At 43.1% G+C, this 19,329-nt stretch overlaps 1 protein-coding gene across 1 annotated transcript in view; it reads left to right on the plus strand.

Moving 5' to 3' along the window:
- LOC119652049 (transmembrane protease serine 11B) overlaps window positions 1-19,329 on the plus strand; it is a 157,576-nt gene that overhangs the window by 118,495 nt on the left and 19,752 nt on the right. The window contains exons 4-6 of the mRNA XM_038055985.1: window positions 15,256-15,358; window positions 15,411-15,592; window positions 15,657-15,761. Coding sequence (XP_037911913.1) covers window positions 15,256-15,358; window positions 15,411-15,592; window positions 15,657-15,761 — 390 coding nt within the window. The remainder of the gene's footprint in view (window positions 1-15,255; window positions 15,359-15,410; window positions 15,593-15,656; window positions 15,762-19,329) is intronic.

Genomic DNA, 19,329 nt, shown 5'->3' on the forward strand with positions numbered 1-19,329 from the left:
CACTGCAATGATAACTATTATCCTTGCCAGAAATGAAATGTATATTTAGCATAACCTAGGTATCCTTGAAACTCAGGTTAGGACCGATCATCGCTGGGATTTAATGGAAATTTTTGAGACATCTTCGTGGTCATCAACCAGGGTGTTAACGGTATAGGCTTTTCTGCCATTCGTAAGAAGGGTTGCATGATTTGCGAGTATTGATTGCTATTGACCCTTAAAATGGGGCATCAATGTATCGGTTCGCCAACTAACTTGAGAACTTCACTCTCCCTTAACTGTTTTGGGCCATGTAGCTAAGTGATAACCCAATCGTCGGTCATCCGAGAAAGCCGGACTTTAGTGCACGGCATAACCACTAATGCAAATGTGAAGGTGGTCACCTTCCGTACTGATCCGTAATGATACAAAGGGTATTAAAGCGGTAAGTGCAGGAACAGCCAGAGCGAAAGCCAGTAGGGATTTTAAAGGTCATCCCCTTCTTTTATTCCCTGAATACCATCGGATATTAACGAAGTAAGCAAATTGTTATTAAATTTAACTTTCGCCTATCGTAACACCTATCGTAATAGCTGCATTTTTTGTAGCGAGCCTCTCCTGGACTGCATTCAGTTGCCCGTAGAAAGCCTTCTTGTCCTTTGTATTTCAAGTTTGCACTGATACGTAGCATTGCACTGTTGAGTTCTTCCTGGACCGAAACATAACAGTCAATAGTTTCCCTAATATAGCTTCCAAGGGCATAAAACTGCGCCTTGTGAATACTGCAAATATTAATCCAACACAGAATTCAGGCTTAGTTCTGTGTTCCAGGGTACAATAATATGGTGCCGTAAGAAGAAAAGGGGTGCCTCCTAGAGTTGTGGTCTGTGATGATAAAAAAATGATGGTGTCTGGAGAGAATATAGTCGATTTGCGCTCTAATTCTGCTGTTATAAAATATAGGAAGAAACAACAATCACTTAATAAATCATCTATTATTGATAAGCACAAAGTCAGCCGCTGATAATGTCCTCCTACCTCTTATGGAGTTTGTTGAAGCTTTTATCAAGTGATATCACGGGCTTTGATGATATATAATATATGCGTGTGAAGTGGGGGAAGAGTAAAATCACTGAGTACTCAGACCCTAGTCGTCCATTGTCCTCAATTCCTTTGTCTAACGGAATATCCCGAATTCGTTTACTATGGCTCATATAGAAAATATTAAGTGGATCCCGCTTTCTTATTACAGGATGGCTACGTATCATCTTGGAGAATTCCTGTTCTGAAAATATGTCCAATTATTGAATTATCACCAGCCAGAATTCCCACAATACTTTTCAAGGTCTTCCTACTTTTCGATAGGATAAACTTTGCAGTATGTTTATTTGGTTCGGATAGGAAAAGTTTGGTGTGTCTAACAGCATTAAGGCTCCGTTAGTCAGATTATGAAGAACTTGCTGCTCCCGGTTCGGGTCGTCTTTTGCTAAAGCATTCAGTATTTTATTTCCCTCCATACCACCATGGCCAGATGCCTGGAGTAGTTCCATCGTATTGAATCTATTAATAGAGTTCAATCGGTTTCTACATTCCTGAACGATTTTTGAAGTGATCAAAGGACTGACTGCTCAACACCCTCAATTTGTAATGTGTGCTTTCAATTCCTCGTTAACCATCCAGATTATCACCCTTATCAACGCACACACTTCAGCCTGGAGGACCATTGTATCTTCTCCCAAAAGAAAAAACCATTTCTCGTTCTTACTCTTCTTCTTTTTCTTCAGCCTTTGTCCCATTCACAAGCGGGGTCGGCTCGTCGTGATCAGTTTCACCATTTAGCTCTATCAAATGCCTGATCTGGGTGCAAACTCGAGGCTTTTAAATACCCATCCAGTGTATAAAGCCACCATTGTTTCGGCCTGCCTTTTGGTCGTTTCCCATCGACTTCGATGTGCAGACCAATTTTGGCAAGTCAATTCTCGTTAGCACGAATTACATTACCATACCATCGTAGACGCCTTTATGGTAATTTTTCCACGATCGGTGCAACCCCATAGCAATCGCGGATATTGTCATTTCGGATGTGATCAAACCGTGTCACACCACTAGTTCAACGCAACATATTCGTCTCCATTACCGTAAAACGCCGTTCATTGTCTTTTATAGTCGGCCAACACTTAGAACCATAGAGAGTGACAGGACGGACAACATTGCGGCAAATTTTAGATTTGAGGTTTTCGTTGATACGTCGATCACAAAGAACACCACGCCACTTCATCCAAGTTGCGTTAATGCGTGAAGCAATTTCATAACGTTCTGCATTGGCGGATAACGTTGACCCGAGGTATTTAAATCGCTCAGTTCTAAGCAGATCACTGCCGCTGACAGTGATTGTGCCTGTTTCATGGGGATCGGTCGTCAAAAATTCAGTTTTGCTTAGATTCAGTCTGAGACCGTGTTGCATGAGGCGATCATTTCATTAGTGAACAAGTTGCTCGAGATCATTTTTGCTAACAGATGCCTGGAAAACATCATCTGCATAAAGCAGTGTGTAGGGCGCTGGACGTTGGATACCCCGTGTGACGGTGTCCATAACAAGAACAAAGAGAAGTGGTGAGAAGGCGCTTCCTTGATGAACACCAACAGAGACACGAAGCGGTTTTGATCCACCCGCCATACTTCGTTCTTACTCGGAGAGGGACCTTGTCCCGTTTTCGAATCATCGGTGTAGAAGACTTTCATATATTGAGCCACCCATTCTTCTGTGACTTCCCACTTATTTCTACGTTTCAGGATAACCTCATATCTACTAAACGGTTGCATGGGGACATCAGAAGGCAATGTAAGAACTGAATTTATGGAATGCTCCTAATGCTAATCCAGTTTCTTCATGAGCTGCTCTCATTGCAGTGCTCTGAATAAATACAGGGTGCGGCAGCATAACTTCCTTTTTTCAAAACTCAATAAAAACAATTGTATGCATCGGAAAATATTTATTTATTTTTTATAATGTAGGTACATGTCTAAAGTTTTTATTTACATTATTTTGAAGATCAAATCTGTTAGGTGACGTCCCTCATTCTCCATACATTGCGTAAATCGATTTCTGGCGTTTGCCATGACTCTTGTTAGCATAGCAGGTGTTATGTTGGCAATTTCTTCTTGGATGTTGGTCTTCAAATCTTGTAGGGTTCTTGGACGGTTCACATAAACACGGGATTTCAAAAAACCCATAGAAAAAAATCACAAAGGGACAGATCGGGAGAGCGTGCCGGCCATTCCAAAGCGCCTCTAATTGAGATAAGGCGCTCTGGAAAGTGTTCCCTCAAAACAGGCATCGATGCTCTTGAAGTGTGTGCTGTTGCACCGTCTTGTTGGAACCAAGTGTCCCCCAAATCCAAATTTTCTAGCCGTGGCAAAAAAAAATTCTGTAGCATGTTTACTACCGGTCCGAATTCACTGTCACTGTAACCTCATTTTCCTCAGAAAACCAGGGACCAATAATTCCAGCTGAAGAAATTGCAAACCACACTGTGACTTTGGGTGAATGCAAAGGCTTTTGATGCAATTCTCGAGGGTTGGTGTCAGCCGAGTAGCGCATGTTTTGTTTGTTAACCGACCCACACAAATGAAAATGGGCTTCATCGCTAAAAAAAAAGAATAGCACCCTCGGGAACGACATCAAGAAGAAGCTCACACGCGTTCATCCGAGAATTGAAGTCACGTTCTGAAAGTTCCTGCACTATCGCCATCTTATAGGGATGAAAATGAAGATCATCACGAAGAATTCTTCTCACAGAACGATCGGATAGTCCAAAGGCAGATGCGTGTTTGCGCGCAGAACGCCGTGGCGATCGCAACATTGACGCTCTCACTGCTTCAATGTTCTCAGGTGATCTAACGGGCCGAGGGACTCCAGTTCTTCCTTTTGTTGCACTTGCAGTTTGTCTGAATGTAGTGACCCATGTAACAATTGATTTGCGGTCTGGGACGGGAGCCAACGGGGCTAAATTAAAGCGATTCCGAAATGCACGCAGTGTTGCAATAACCGAACATTCGCTTGAAAAGTAAACCTCAACGGCAAAGGCACGCTCCTCACTATTCCAACGCATGATGACGACTGAACCGTGTCGGGACAAAACTTTACAGTATCCCCTCTTGAACGAGACCACCAGCGCTCCGCTATGATATCAACTAACTGAGTGGCGCGCATTTTAAAAAAGGAAGTTATGCTGCTGCACCCTGTATATGCAAGGGCTAGAAATTGAGTAATGCATGTAGATCCGCGCCGGATGTTGTGCTCAGGACAACGGTAATACCCAGACACACAGTTCTTCGCAGTGAGGAGAGTTTACAGTGGAAACACTTTCGTTTCATCTTAAGCTACTACACCCCGGGTGAATAAGCGAACATTGGCCCAATGATAGCGATGCATATCCACATTACTATCTAAGGCGTAGGTCCCCATATCGAGGCGAAGGTCCGCCTACACAATCTAAAAGCTGCGAGAGCTTGTTCATCTTTATCTCTACATATTTGTTCCTTACCTAGAATAACTCCCAGATATTTCCTTTCTTCGAATAGCTGAAGGGTTGTACATCTGATCTCTGCAAGGCGAAGACTATTCAATATCCTTCTTTTTATAAATAATACCATTTTGGTTTTATTTTGATTCACTGAAAGTCCGTGCTAGAAGTGCCAACTGTCAAACTAATCAAAGGCACGTTGTACGTTTCTATACATCGTTCCGAAATCCCAACCAACAGCTAGCACAGCCAAAGTAGTGAGTCAATTAACATATAATACTTCACAGAAGCGACGTTAGCATAGCCTTTCGTTGCTTCTATTGTGTGGTCGTCGTCCACTGCAGCACACAGCAATCTCTGCGTCAAAATAGCATAGGTCTGCTTAATTAAAATTTCATGGACTTCATGCTCTCTGACGGCATCACAAAGCTTTTAGAAAGGCACACAAACGCCTCTTCAACTTCCACGCCGCGTAGTCACTTTTTAGAAGTAGTGAAGAGCAGACTCGTAGGGCTGATTAGCATGTTGGTTTTCATTAAGTAGGTGTGACCTTAGATCTCCAGAAATTTCAGTGAAAGTGGTATTAAACTGATTTACCTGAAGTTCTTTGAATTTGAATAGTCATCTTTCCCAGAATTAGGTATGAAGAGTACCTTAACCTTCTGCTAAGAGGCATCTAGCTCAGAGTAAGACATGCTAGAAAAATATTTCTTAGAAGTTGCTCTATACCCTCCTTTAGCATCGCTGGTTAAATACCATTAATGTCAGGTGTCTTGAAGTGTTCAAAGTACAGTATAGCAGCTCTCGCTTTTTCATTGGTAACCACTGCTCCCGCAGTGTCACAGTCCCCCTTGCAGTCCTTTCGAGTTGAAGGGCCTGCTGGAATGCCAACTCTCCCCTTCCACTTCTGTCACTTATTCTCCAACAGTGACGTCCAACAGAATCCAGAATGCAAGTCTGGAGTTCGTGAAGGTTCCATCCGATTTTCTAAGAGAGTCCATCTTGGCTGACGCATCCTTTTTAAGAACTCTGCACACACTCTCTTGAAGTCTCTCTTTCATTTTTCAGTTCCTCGCAATATGCTCTAAAGGAGACTCGCTTCGAACGTTTTACAAGTCTTTTATATTCACGCTGCAAGTTCTGGAAGATTAACCAGATTTCAGAACAGTGTCACCGACAGGTAGACCATAGTCAGGTTTCCAGTTCCTCTCATTAAAGGAGTTGTTATACTCTTCTGTCTGACCGCGTCGTTGACACTGATTGCAGACACGCTGAAGTGGAGAACATGGCTTTCACAGATTTGTGGGAGTGGGGGGAACATGACCCTAGTAATGCCTCCAAAATCAGCGGCTCGACCACGACTTGAATGCTGAAAATCGTGGGTTGACTCAAAGTCTGTGACTTCTTACCTCTTGGAAAGCTATAATTCGTTACTTCTACCTTCATGTGTTTTGTATACCCTTAGTGTGGTAGTAAACTACTGCAGACTGCCCCACCACGACAGACCGAGGAGGGAACTATGATGATATAGTTCAAGACAGGTTTTTGTGTGGCAAAAAGTTGCCGGAAATTAAAATTTATCCATTTGTTGAAGATCTACATCACAATATTTCCGAAAAGTTTCTGTTTATTAAAAAGAAAATCATCGATTAAATTAAAAACGTATCACGATTAAAGCTATAACCATCATACTAATCTTTTAGATACGGTCAACTGATGATTTGTTTTTCTTAACGTTTCGCCTATAAAATTTTTTTGATGCTATTGAATAGATTCAACAACTTTCTGCAGACGATTCGTCAACAATACGCCTAGCAGAAATATTGATGTACTCTTGAAGAGGCACCAAGACATTCTGTCGTTATACAATTCGTTTGTGCATTTTTCCAATGTTTCCTTGATCAATACAAGTGTCGATTTCGCGTCTTCCATTGGCGTGCCCGACACTTCAGGGTTGACTGGAATAAAATGAAGAGAAGTATGTAAGGAGTAACCGAAATAATGAAATCTTTTCGTAAAAATTGTTGAAATGAATTTGCCTTCAAGAACCACATGATTTTGAACTGTCATAGCCCCCATACATATTTATTAAACTATAAATGAGTAGGTCTTCCACTTCTATTAAATATAATGGGTTTAACAAAAATAGTAAGAATCACAGGAATCATCCTACAATGAAGTTTTGAAAACGTTGCCTGTAAAAACGTTCCTTACATCCATTTTCAATTCATAGTTAGCAGCACCTAACGTGCAAGACATAGCATAGATCGAAGTTTTCAAACTTTCCGCACGTAGCATATTCAGCACGTAGCGTGGCAGATGCAAAAGTATTTTTTCACGTATTCACTATGTTAGTATTCATATTTACAAGCATTAAGCGTAGCGTGTCCAGCATGTAGCGTGTCAGACACAGCCAAGACGAAAGTATTCACGCTTAACAGCAGGTTCCTTATGAGCAAAAATTAAAAATATTTGTGCAGGCATCTCATCGAAACCCCAAACCAATCATTAATCAAATCGATAATTCTTGCCATAAACATTGGGGATTCAGAGCGATGAGCTTAAAACCATCTACCTTTTTTGGTGGATTAACACCATTTATAGAAACAAACATCATTTACAGCTTTGGACAGGATTGATACCACGGAAACGAATGCTTTTGGATACTGAAATGTTAGACCACTAACCAAATCTGTTCCTGTCGAAAACCTACTCCAACAGGGCAGTAAGTACAAGCTCAGGGCTCTAGAATGGTGTAATGGTGAAGTAACTTATAAGAGGTCGCACACAGTATCCAAAGGTGGGAAACAAGCTGAGAAACGTGAGTTTGGAGTCACTTCAATCGTAAGCAGGGGCTTTAAAGCAAATGTTATCAACTTCAAACTTACGCATAAAAGATTGGGTGTGTTTTGTATCAAATGGCTTGTCTATATACACACCTCAACTGAAGAAAACAAGTCGGGAAACCGGAAGCTTGACGCTTCAGGTATAAAAGGTTTTGTGTTTCCCAATGTGAGGAGCATAACGTAGTTCTCCATTGGCTGATAGCATTGACCCGAGATATTGAAATCGCTCAGTTCTGGGCAGGTTACGGCCATTGCCAGAACTGAGCGATTTAAATATCTGGAGGGGAAGGTAACTCCGTTTTCCAGAACTCAGCGATTTAAATATCTCGAGACAATGGAGAACTGCGTAATCAAATTGCTTCACGCATTAACGCAACCTTGATCAAGTGGCATTCCATAACTGGTGTTCTTTGTGATCGACGTATCAGCGCACGTCCCAAACCTAAAATTTACTGCAATGTCGTCCGTATGTCGCTCTCTATAGTTCTAAGTGTTGGCCGACTATAAAAGAAAATGAACGGCGTCTTGCGGTAATGGGGACGAAGATGTTGCATTGCACTGGTGGCGTGACACGTTTTGATCACGTCTGAAATGAGAATATCCTCGATCGATATGGGCTTGCACCGATCGTGGAAAAATTGCAAGAGAGGCGTTTTCGATGGTGTGGTCAAGTAATCCAATCCAATATTGGTCTGAACATCGAAGTCAGTGGTAAGCAACCAAAAAGTTGGCCGAAACAATGGTGGCTTGATACGCCGGGTGGGGATTTAAAGGCCTCGCGATTACATCCTGATTAGACATTTGATAAAATAAAATGACGAAACCGATCACGACGAGCCGACCCCGCTTGTGAACGGGACAAAGGCTGAAGAAAAAGAAAAAGATGTGAGCAGCGACGAGTGCACGACAGCTCGGTGTCACATGACTAAAAAATTCAACGCCCTCTACTTTTTAGAAAGCGATTTAAATAAATCATTTGATGGAAACCCCTGTAGTGATAATAGTCAACCTCATACGCTTCACACTCTGAGTTTAATATTATCAGCAAATGCCAAGAATGTAACCTACATCAAATATAGAAAAAGGCTGGGGAGAATTAGATTCTTCTTGAATGCAATTTTAATATTTCAATTTTGAATTAGGACGTCAGCATCTTATTTGTATGGCTTAGGATGCTGTTAATTAGGACGAAATTGACAAGTTTGACACTAATGGTTAGATTTTCATGAAACTTGGCATGTGTATGCACGAGACTGTCCTCTATGGCAGCGCATTTAGTATACCTAGGATGAACCTAAGGCGAGTTTTTTAGTCAATTTCTAAAAGTTGATAATGTACTATTAGTAAATTTATTTGAGCAGATACCGGAATGGGATATCTCTCGAAGATTAGATTAGATTAGATTTTCATACAAAACCTTAAAAAAGGCTGCAGATAAGGAGATTCTTCATAAATGCGGCTTTAATATTTCACGCGAATGTCAATTATTCCCGTTAATTATGACGTCAGCATCTTATTTACATGGCTGTGGAAGCAGTTAATTAGCGCGAAAGTGGTAAGTTTGAACTGCTATAACTTTGGCGTTAATGGCCAAATTTCCATGAAATTTAGCACGTGTATAGGAAATATTATCCTCCATGTTGGTGCAAAATTCGGAAATCTTGGGTTGAATGTAAAGGGGGTTTTCCAGTAAATTTCTAACATACTATTAGTAAGTTTATTTGAGCCGATATCGGAATGGGACATATTTTGAGGGCTAGATTTCATCTAGGCGCACCACCCTGATTGTTTTCGGATTTTTAGGTTGGGTAGTTTCCAAAAATGAGTCCTGTCTCACTTTAAGTGCGTACATTTTGAGTTCCTTAAATGGCGAACCTTAAAAATGGTGAAGTCCAACAGCAATTTTACGATAGCCTGGAAAGATTATACACCTCATTGCTTCCGAATGATGCCGAGATATTGCTCGGTGATTTTAACACCAAGGTTGAGAGCACACCGAAAAACGACCAAAGGGCGCAATTTCTACGACATTTCAAATGGCAACGGCCAACTCTTTATTGGCTTAACAACTAACAGAAATTTAATTATAAAATGGACATGCTTCCAAAGCAAGCGCATTTCCCATAGAAGATAGACACATCACATTACCTTCAACCAGACAGACCACGTTGTTATCACCAAAAGATGGTCATCCGGAAATCCTGAATGTGAGGTCATAACGAGGAGCAAACTGTGACTCTGGTCACTGTATCGTAAAAGGGGTTCACAAATCCGAATTTAAAGAACCCGCGGAATAAAGCCTAACTAACCCACTTCGAAAATCTGAGGTTGGCAAACTAAAAAAAGAAATTTAATTCCGGTGAAGTGCAAGGCCAAACTGAAAGAACGATTAAATCCTATTCTCCAGAATACGCGCTGTCAAAACAACAGCAGAGATGGTTGGATATGAATCCCGGCACGGTGACTCATTAAGTCCTGCCAAATCGTCTCATATGCAGGCAGTATCATTATGGTGCGATTTTTCACATCAGTAAAGGAGATTTTGATAAACCTCGACAAATCACCAAACGAAATTGATTTTCGAATCAACGAGAACAAGGCGAAAATTATGATGCAAGAACAAAAATGAAGGGCATCAGGGTGATGAAAGACGGAATTGAAATGAACGAAATAAAACGTCGAATTCAGATCGTAAACAAAGGCTCGTTCCTGGAGAGAATAATAACAGTTAAATGGAAGGATCACCAATGACACAACCATGAATTGTACCAAACATTTAACGACCTTGCGCTCTCCAAATTAATCAAACTTTGGAGTTTGAAATGGACTGACCACAACCATTTTCGGATACCTAAAGGAGTATTCGAAGGGAGAGCGAAAATACGAAGACCGCAGCATTGCTTGGACTTCGAAATTGGAGGACGCGATCGATGGATTGAGATGATTGGAGAAAGGACATTCTGAAGAGCTTCACCGACCAGGCGTGCAGAAAAGTATTCATCGACTTATGCCAATACAGCAACATACAGAAACGCAACGGAAGTGTACGTATATTTACGGCAGATAACGTATTCAGCACGGGAATGATATTCTTTCCAACAATTATAGCGTGTGCTATTCAGTGTCTAAATGAATACGTTATTCTTTCTGCTTGTAAATATAAATACTTACTGAATATATCAAAGGACACTTTTGTCTGACACGATACAAACTTAATTAAATAGAATCAAAGGGAACCAGATGTCACGTCGCTTCCCTGCTTCAGGAAAGGAGGAAGGGCTAATCTATCATGTGTGTGCATATGTGTTTGAGGTGGCGGAAAGACAAAGCATCTGAGCACTCATACTCTAGTGGTACATTGTACTCCGATTCGTTTAACGGAATATCCCGGATTCCGTTATGTATCGCAGAATTTCCGTTAGTGGATGTGATGTTACCTGACGACATCGCATCTGAGCTCTTTAAAGCGAAGAGCTGGGACTCAACACTGTGGCTCAGTGAATTCTTAAATCGGGTTATTCAGGAAGGGAGAACACCATCTGACTGACAAGAAAGTCCCACTGTTCCAATATGGAAAAAGAAAGGTAGTCCAGCATAATATTCAAATTACCGTCCGATCCGATTACTTTCCCATACCATGAAGATTTTTGAACGCATTCTTGACAACCGTATTCGTGAAATCGTTGAAATAACTGTGAATCAAGCTGCTCCGGAACTACTGACGCAATGCACGTTGCGCGGTTACTCATGGAGAAAACTGCGGAACTACTGACGCAATACACGTTGCGCGGTTACTCATCGAGAAACACTGTGAGAAGCATCGCCCTCTTTACATTGCATTTCTGGATCTACAGAAAGAGTTTGACCGTGCGCCACACGAACTCATCTGGTATGCTTTACGACAACACTGAGTGTCAGAAAAACTCGTGCGCTGGGTTCAATTGCTCTACCACGATCCGAAAAGTAAAGTTCGAAATGTGGCGGGTGTATCAAAACGGCGTCTTGTCTCTGTTGGTGTTCATCAAAAAAGGGCCCTCTCACCACCCCTCTTTGTTCTTGTTATGGACACCGCCACACGGACTATCCAACGTCCCGCGCCCTACACACTGCTTTATGCAGATGTTATTTTCCCAGCATCTGATAGCAAAAATGATCTCGAGCAATTTGTCCAAAAATAGAATGACCGCCTCATGTATGTCTCAGATTGAATCTAAACAAAACTGAATTTTTGACGATCGATCCCCTTGAAACAGGTATGGAGAACTGCGTTCTGAAATTGCTTCACGCATTAACGCAACTTGGATAAAGTGGCGTTCCACAAGTGGTGTTCTTTGTGATCGACGTATCAACGAACGTCTCAAATCTAAAATTTACTGCGATGTTGTTCGTCCTATCGCTCCCTATGGTTCTGAGTGTTGGCCGACTATAAAAGACAATAAACGGCGTCTTGCGGTAATGGAGACGAAGATGTTACGTTGTACTAGTGGTGTGACACGTTTTAATCACATCCGAAATGAGGATATCCGCGATCGTTATGGGGTTGCACCGATCGTGGAAAAAATGCGAGATAGGCGTCTTCGATGGTATAGTCACGCAATTCGTGCTAACGGGAATTCACTTGCCAAGATTGGTCTAAACATCGAGGTCAATGGTAAACGACCAAAAGGTAGACCTAAACAACGGTGGCTTGATACGCTGGATGGGAATTTAAAAGCCTCGAGATTGCACCCAGATCAGGCATTCGATAGAGCCAAATGGCGAAACCGACCACGACGAGCCGACCCCGCTTGCGAACTGGGCAAAGGCTGAGGAAAAAGGAGAAGACGTTACCGGCTGCAGTTGTCGTTCATCAGCACCAAAACTCTGATGTCCTGAACATGTGCCCAGCTACTGAATTGTTGCCAGTCAGAATGCCTACAATACTTCTAGAAGTTTTCCTGCTTTGCTTTATCTTTTGCTTGGTTCTAATAGAAAAAGTTTGATGTATTTAAGCTCAACCACCTGGGGAGCATATTCCCAGTTTCTGATAACAGCATTAGCCCGTGCTGCTTCCGGTCCGGGCATGGGGGCAATTGAACCCTCTTTTGATAAAGCATCCGAGATTTAATTTCCCTCTTTCCCTGTTAAAAGGAATAGAACTTTTTTCTTGCCTCTACATATCCTCTTTTCCCTCTCCCCCTTTGGGGCTGTGTTTGACAAACTCAATTTTACAATGATGATAGCAAAATGCCTCCCGTTAGAGTTGCCATAACTTTTTAAGGAACATTTTTAACCCTGCGGGGATAGGGCTCAAAATTAAATCTTAACGTTTTCACATGAACATAGCCCCGCTTTTAAAAACCACGGCGTTCAAAGGGGTGGTGCATGTGGCAATCTTTTAACGGGGTAAGAAAGAGGGGACCTTTCTTTTTCTTTTCTATATCCTCCCCATACTTTCCCCTTCACGGGACAGGCTTGAACACAAAAAAAAAACATTTCGGGTCGCCATAATTTTTTAAGGGGGATGGTCGCCATTGTTTTGATTTAGTTTGAAAAAGGGGCACCTCCTCTTTCCCCAATCACAAATTTTCTATCAACCAAAAGAGCCCATCCCCGACCATCTACGCTGCTTTGGGACCGTCGTAAAATATTCAACCCAATAATCATTCATTTAGATATTCCTCTCCAGGTCCTGTTTATGCATTTCACTCACATTTCGCCCACGTTACCTTTACCTATCGCGTGCCCTTTCCACTGCTTACAAATCTATGGGAATACGGCGAATCCCGAAGTCCCTCCCGCCATTCAACCAAGAAAGAATGGAAAACGTCATCGATAAAAAGAACAAACCTTACCTAGATGCGGCGTGATTTGACGTTGTCATAGGTCTCTCTAATAATAGATTTTAGTCTCTCCGGAATTCCCACCAAAGTAGACGCGTTTATTTACTCTCCCTGTTGACACTACGCAAAACTTCTCGAAATAGATGAAGAGCAGGTGAAGCTGAACTTCGCAGCTTGTTCCAAAATAATCAGCATGGGGTGGGTATGGTGAGGACCTAAAGGAGCCCAGCCCTTTCTCTATGAAGCTTTCGAGGTGCTTCTTCATGCGTTTCGAAATGATTTTAGCTAATATGTTTGAGACAAGAGAAAGTACACAAATACCCCTCCAACTGCGGCACTAATGGTGGATTTTCTTTTTCGGAATCTTTTTGATTATCCCCTTCTTCCACTTTCTTAGGAAAGATTTCGGATTCCCAGGATTTCCATGTAAATGAAAGTAGTAGTCCTGCAGAAATTGGAGTAACACAGCGGCTTTAGCCTGCTTAAGAGCGTTGATGGTGGAGATCATTTCAATCATATTTGTATGGGACCCACAATGTTCTTCCTGTATTATTATATGGGAATAGCACAAGAATTGATCGTCATTGTTACTCATAAACTTCATGATTTCGTCAGCACTTGTCTGATACAATTTCAAACGAAGAATTTCGTCAGCGGTCGGGCCAGCTATGCATTGACATGTCGATTAGAAAGCGGAAGTGGCAGTAGATAGGTCATCCACCAAAAGTTCCGTATCACAAGATAGCTGACGACTGGTGGTCACAGAAATACATGGCGCAACATAGTGGAAGATGAACGTAAGCATTTTAAAAGCATTTTTTAAGCAGCTGAAAACCTTCAACGATTGCGGGTAGTTGTACTTGATGCGTAATGTGGGGTAAAAGGCCAACATATATGTTATTAACTTGAAGATAAAAGTTATGTTAAGTTATCAACGACGTACCAGGAATGCATGATTTATCCCCAGACAACGATTCAATCTGCTAACTTCTTGAAACGCCCCAGTTCATTATTCCTTCGAATAGCCATACATACATACACGTTCCTATAGTGCTCATACATATCGAACTCTTGACGCGGGATCATTGAATAGTATTATCTGCAAGACTAGCCCGACAAATAATTTGAAATTATGGTTCCCATGCCTATATATGACTCCGCTTTGAACCTCGGTTTCAACACAATATTTTTTTGTATCTGGTGATTTTCACCGACAGGACATCAGGCAAATCGACCTAATTCTCCTAGATGATTGGATCTATAACTTGGTCGTCTTGGGTGGAGTAGTATTTAGTAGCGCATTACCAAAATTGGTTACCGGGAGTTCCTCTTTCCAATTTAGACCTTACCTGACACTATGTGCTCACGTACACATTCTTTTCTGTCTCCAAGCAGTGTTCATTTCAAGTGTCCTGCCACAATGAATTGCAACAGTACCTTGTACTTTGAAGTCTAAGCAATTGGACAGAAAATATCTTAATGGAACCCAGGGTAGCGGAATAGTTAAGTCGTGGATTAAGATTATATATACGAGAACATACTCTTTATTGGGGCCCAAGTTAGTGAAACGGACATTGAGGAACATTGAGGAAACTTCGCTCCAAATGAGGAAAGAGATCATGTGTTAGGGTATTATTTGTGATTTCGAAGGAAGCAAGGAATTTCAATCAAATGGGTATTATTCCAGTTTTCATATATCTGATTAATGGATTTAGAAGGCTAGTACTCGCTGGTACTACGCTGGCGAGAAAACTTACTTTATCAACTACTTCCTTGCTCTTCCTCAAAACCTAGGAAAGTGTTTAACTTACGAGTACATTATTGCAACAGTTAAATGTAACGATAGAAGTAATCCTCTAATTTTTCATACAGTACAAACCCGATAGTTCATTTCATGAAGGGACTGACGATTTGGTACGAAATTTCGGGATTACCAATTATCGGGAGTGCAAAGTAAAGAAAATTAACTCTGGTGATCGGTAAAGTTGTACGAATTAGCCAGAAATATGAATTATCGGAATGTCACTGTAATACTATATAGCGCTAATCTGCTAGACTGATTTTTCTTCTCTACTTTTCTAGCATCTGGAAAATTGACCTATAGATGCGCTGGATCAGTCATAAGCGATCGTTACATTGTGACAGCGGCTCATTGCGTCACGAATCTTGTTAGCTCCTTAGAAGTGTGAGTATGAAAATCATACCAAGCAAATAAATCAATAATTTTCCTATCACAGATTTTTGGTTCGTGTAGGTGAATTAGATACCAAGAGAAATCTGGATTGCGAACTAAATCCGGTGACATGTGTTATACCACAAGACTACGATATCCAAAAAATCATCCCCCATGAGAAATATGACTCTCCCAAGTATGCTAATGATATTGCCTTGATAAAGTTGGTACGACCATTGAATGCAAGTAAGTTCAAGCAAATTGTATATATTGGATTCTAGTCATTTGTTAATTTAATAATATCTTTCAGCTGAAATAACCCCAATTTGCTTACCTGTAGATGAGTTAGCCAGTGCGGATAAGAAACTTACTGGGAAAACAGGAATTATTGCAGGCTGGGGTTCAAAAATTGCAGGTAAGTGAAAGTTCAACTCCGCGGTTTAGCTTTGAAACGACGATAGACGTGTTACGATAACTTTAAACCTGGAATAGATGGAAATTTTGGATGAAGCTAATTTTTTTAAGCTAACATTTGAATATATAGAACACGCAATATTACTTTAATTTAAACCAAACTCATTGTGATTACACAACACGGATCTTCTTGTATACTTTAACGTAGAATGACAGTTTGAATATTATTTTTAATCCACTGTTACTTAGTTGTAACAGAATACCCAATAAATTCGAGCTTTCATTACAGTAGTAATACAGCGCATTACAGTGACTGTGATACATATGGTATACACATATATATAGATATTTTTTTTTTTTGTGCGTACACGGAAGAGGAAAATCTTAGAAAGACACGTCTGACGCAGCTCCGCCGCCCGAACGGCGGAACTACAGCGGGCGCGTGTGGGATTCACACCCACTAAAAACCACCCCCGGTCTCTCCAGCCCCAGCCCCGCGGGACTACCATTGCGGTATTACTTCGCGAGGTAGGTTTGCTCTTAGGCACTCATCCTTCTCCTATTTTTAGCTTTCCTCCTTCTATGTTCCTTCAGCAACTCCTCCTGCATTTGGATGACTGCGGAGCCAACCAAAGCCACTTCTCCTCGGACTCCAGCATCTCAATCACCAAGCTCTCCGGGGTCCCGCTCCTGCCCAGCCTCGCAAATCGTGGGCAGTGAAACATCACATGCTCTGGATCCTCCGGTATGCCATCGCATCTGGGACAGTTCGGAGAATCATCCAACCCAAAGCAGTGCAGATGCTGCCTGTAGCAACCACCGTGTCCCGTGAGGAACTGGGTAATGTGGTAGTTGGTCTCCCCATGTTTTCGCTCAAACCACACCCTAATGTTGGGAATGAGCCTGTGCGTCCACCGACCTTTCGTAGACTCGTTCCATCTGCGTTGTCAGAGATCAAGCGACTCTGACCTGGCCGCATTTCTACGCTGTGCATGCCCCTCCATATGTCTTGCATTGTACAGGATACTCATTTCTTTGGCCAGAATGTCAACCGGGATCATGCCTGCCACCACCAATACTGCCTTATCTGATGTGGTTCTAAAAGCACTGCAAACCCTCAATGCCATCCGCCGGTAAACCGAGTTCATCTGCTTCCGTCTCTGAGAGCTTGCAAGCACCTCTGCCCAGACAGGCGACGAGTAGAGCAGGATGGAGCGCACCACTCCGGCTAGCACCAACCTCCGGCAATGTTTCGGTCCACCAATATTTGGCAACATTTTTGCAAGTGCCGTGGTGGCACTGGCTGCCTTTTGGCATGCATACTCTAGGTGTTCCCTAAAACTCAATTTGGTGTCAATTATTACCCCCAGGTATTTGATAGCCGGCTTTGATACGACCGTATGTCCACCGACCTCCACTTTCACAGTGTTATTTTTCCTGCGTTTCGTTATTAAGACCGCTTCCGTTTTCGCGTCCGCCAAGGTCAGCCCGGCCTTTTCTAGCCAGGACATTACCGCTCTCACTGTTTCCGTTGCGTAAACCTCCACATCTTCTGGGTGTTTTGCTGTAACAACCACAGCTAGGTCATCAGCAAAGCCAACAATCGTAGTCCCCTCTGGGACGGGAAGACCAAGCACCCCATTATACATGATATTCCACAACAGGGGACCAAGTACCGACCCCTGTGGTACCCCGGCTGTGATAATGTACTCTTTGGGGCCCTCATCCGTCCCGTACCAGAGAGTCCTCTCTGAGAGGTAGTTTTCCACCAAATTCGCTAAGTATCCGGGGACACCTATGTCAGCCAACGCCCTTTTAATTCTATTCCAGTTGGCCGAGTTGAATGCGTTTTTGACATCCAACGCCACCACGGCACAGCAGCCGCCAGAGATCAATGCACCTTCTGCCAGGTTTACCACCATGCCAATTGCGTCCACCGTAGAGTGGGCGCGTCGGAAACCAAACTGGCGTTCCGACAAAGCATTGCTGGCTTCGACGATGGGCAGGAGTCTGTTGTAGATGACTCTCTCCACCATCTTCCCCATTGTATCCAACAGGCAGATAGGACGACACGACGCTGGGTTTCCAGGTGGCTTGCCAGGCTTCGGAAGCATCACCAACTTTTGCTTTTTCCACTGGGCAGAGAATATTCCTTCTTTTAAGCACGCCTCGAAGGTTTTGGCGAAAAGGTCGGGCCTAGTCTTCACTGCCAGTTTCAAAGCTCCGTTGGGGATGCCATCCAAACCTGGGGCCTTGTTGTTACCGAACCTACCACATATTTCCCGCAGCTCCTCCACAGTTACAGGCGGTATTACGCCGTCATTTAGCTGGACAAAAATTTGCCTTCCCCTATTTTCGTGGTGAGGGAACAGAGTGGTAACAATCTGTTTCAGGAGGCGCGGACAGGTCACCTGGGGTGATTTCCGCAGCCTTTTCATCACCACTCTGTAAGCCTCGCCCCAAGGGTTTATGTCGGCATGGTCGCACAGCTGTTTGAAGCAGTTCTTTTTGCTCCTCCGAATGGCTTCCTTTAGGCGGCCACGCAATTGCTTGTGTGCCTCCTCTCGACCGTCGCCACCGGGTTTTCCCCTGAGCCTCTGACAAAGCCTCCTTGCCCGAAAACATGCGGCTCGCAAACTTGCGATTTCGTTGTTCCATCAGTAGTTGGGTTGCCTACTGGGGAGCAATCGCCTTCTGGGCATAGTAGCATCGCATGCTTCCGTCACCCATCGAGTGATATGGGTGGCTTTCACTCCAGCCGTACCATTCAGGGATATGTCGGATTTGAGCACACGTCTCCTCACATTAGTTATCCGGCTGCCCCATTCAAGAGCCCGAGCATTGAAATCGCCTCCTATTATGATCGGCCAACGTCCTCTTGCATCCAAAACAAGAGCAGCAAGCATCCGCTCATACTCGACGAGTGTAGCGCTGGGTGGAGCATAGCAGCTGTAGATGTGGATGCCCTTCACTTTCGCTCTGATGAAGCCCTCCTCCGGGTGCTCCATTATTTCCTCGAAGGCTTGTTCTCCACAAGTCCACAGGGCTGCTTGGCCCGTTTGGTCTTTGACCCAAATGCTACCACCGCGGTTTCGGTATGGTTCACTTAGTATGGCCACATCGATGTTTTTCTCGCGGATGGTTTGCGCGAGTAGATCCTGCGCCGCCTCGCAGTGGTTGAGGTTGATTTGTATCAACCTCATCTGCGATTTGTGCTAAGGGCTCTCCTGTATTCCGGGCATCTGCTGCTGCCCGCAATGTGCCGATGGTCCACACCTTCCTTTCCTTTGCACAGTAGACAATTTGGATCAGCTCCGCAGTCCTTGCTGATATGGCCTTCCACTCCGCATCTCCTGCATTGCTTTGACCTGTCATTTGGGTTAGTGCATGGCTTCGCAATGTGACCAAAGCCAAGGCACCTAAAGTACCGTTTTAATGCCACCTGTTCCCTAAGGCGACACATAACCCACCCTATTCTCACTCTCCCTGCTGCTAACAGTTTGAATGCGTTCTCCACTGGTAGGCTGATGATGGCGGTTTGTGTTCCCCCATAGGCTTTCCTTAGCGTT

Source organism: Hermetia illucens, chromosome 3 (genome assembly GCF_905115235.1).
Source record: "Hermetia illucens chromosome 3, iHerIll2.2.curated.20191125, whole genome shotgun sequence".
In the NCBI taxonomy this organism is placed as follows: Eukaryota; Metazoa; Arthropoda; class Insecta; order Diptera; family Stratiomyidae; genus Hermetia; species Hermetia illucens.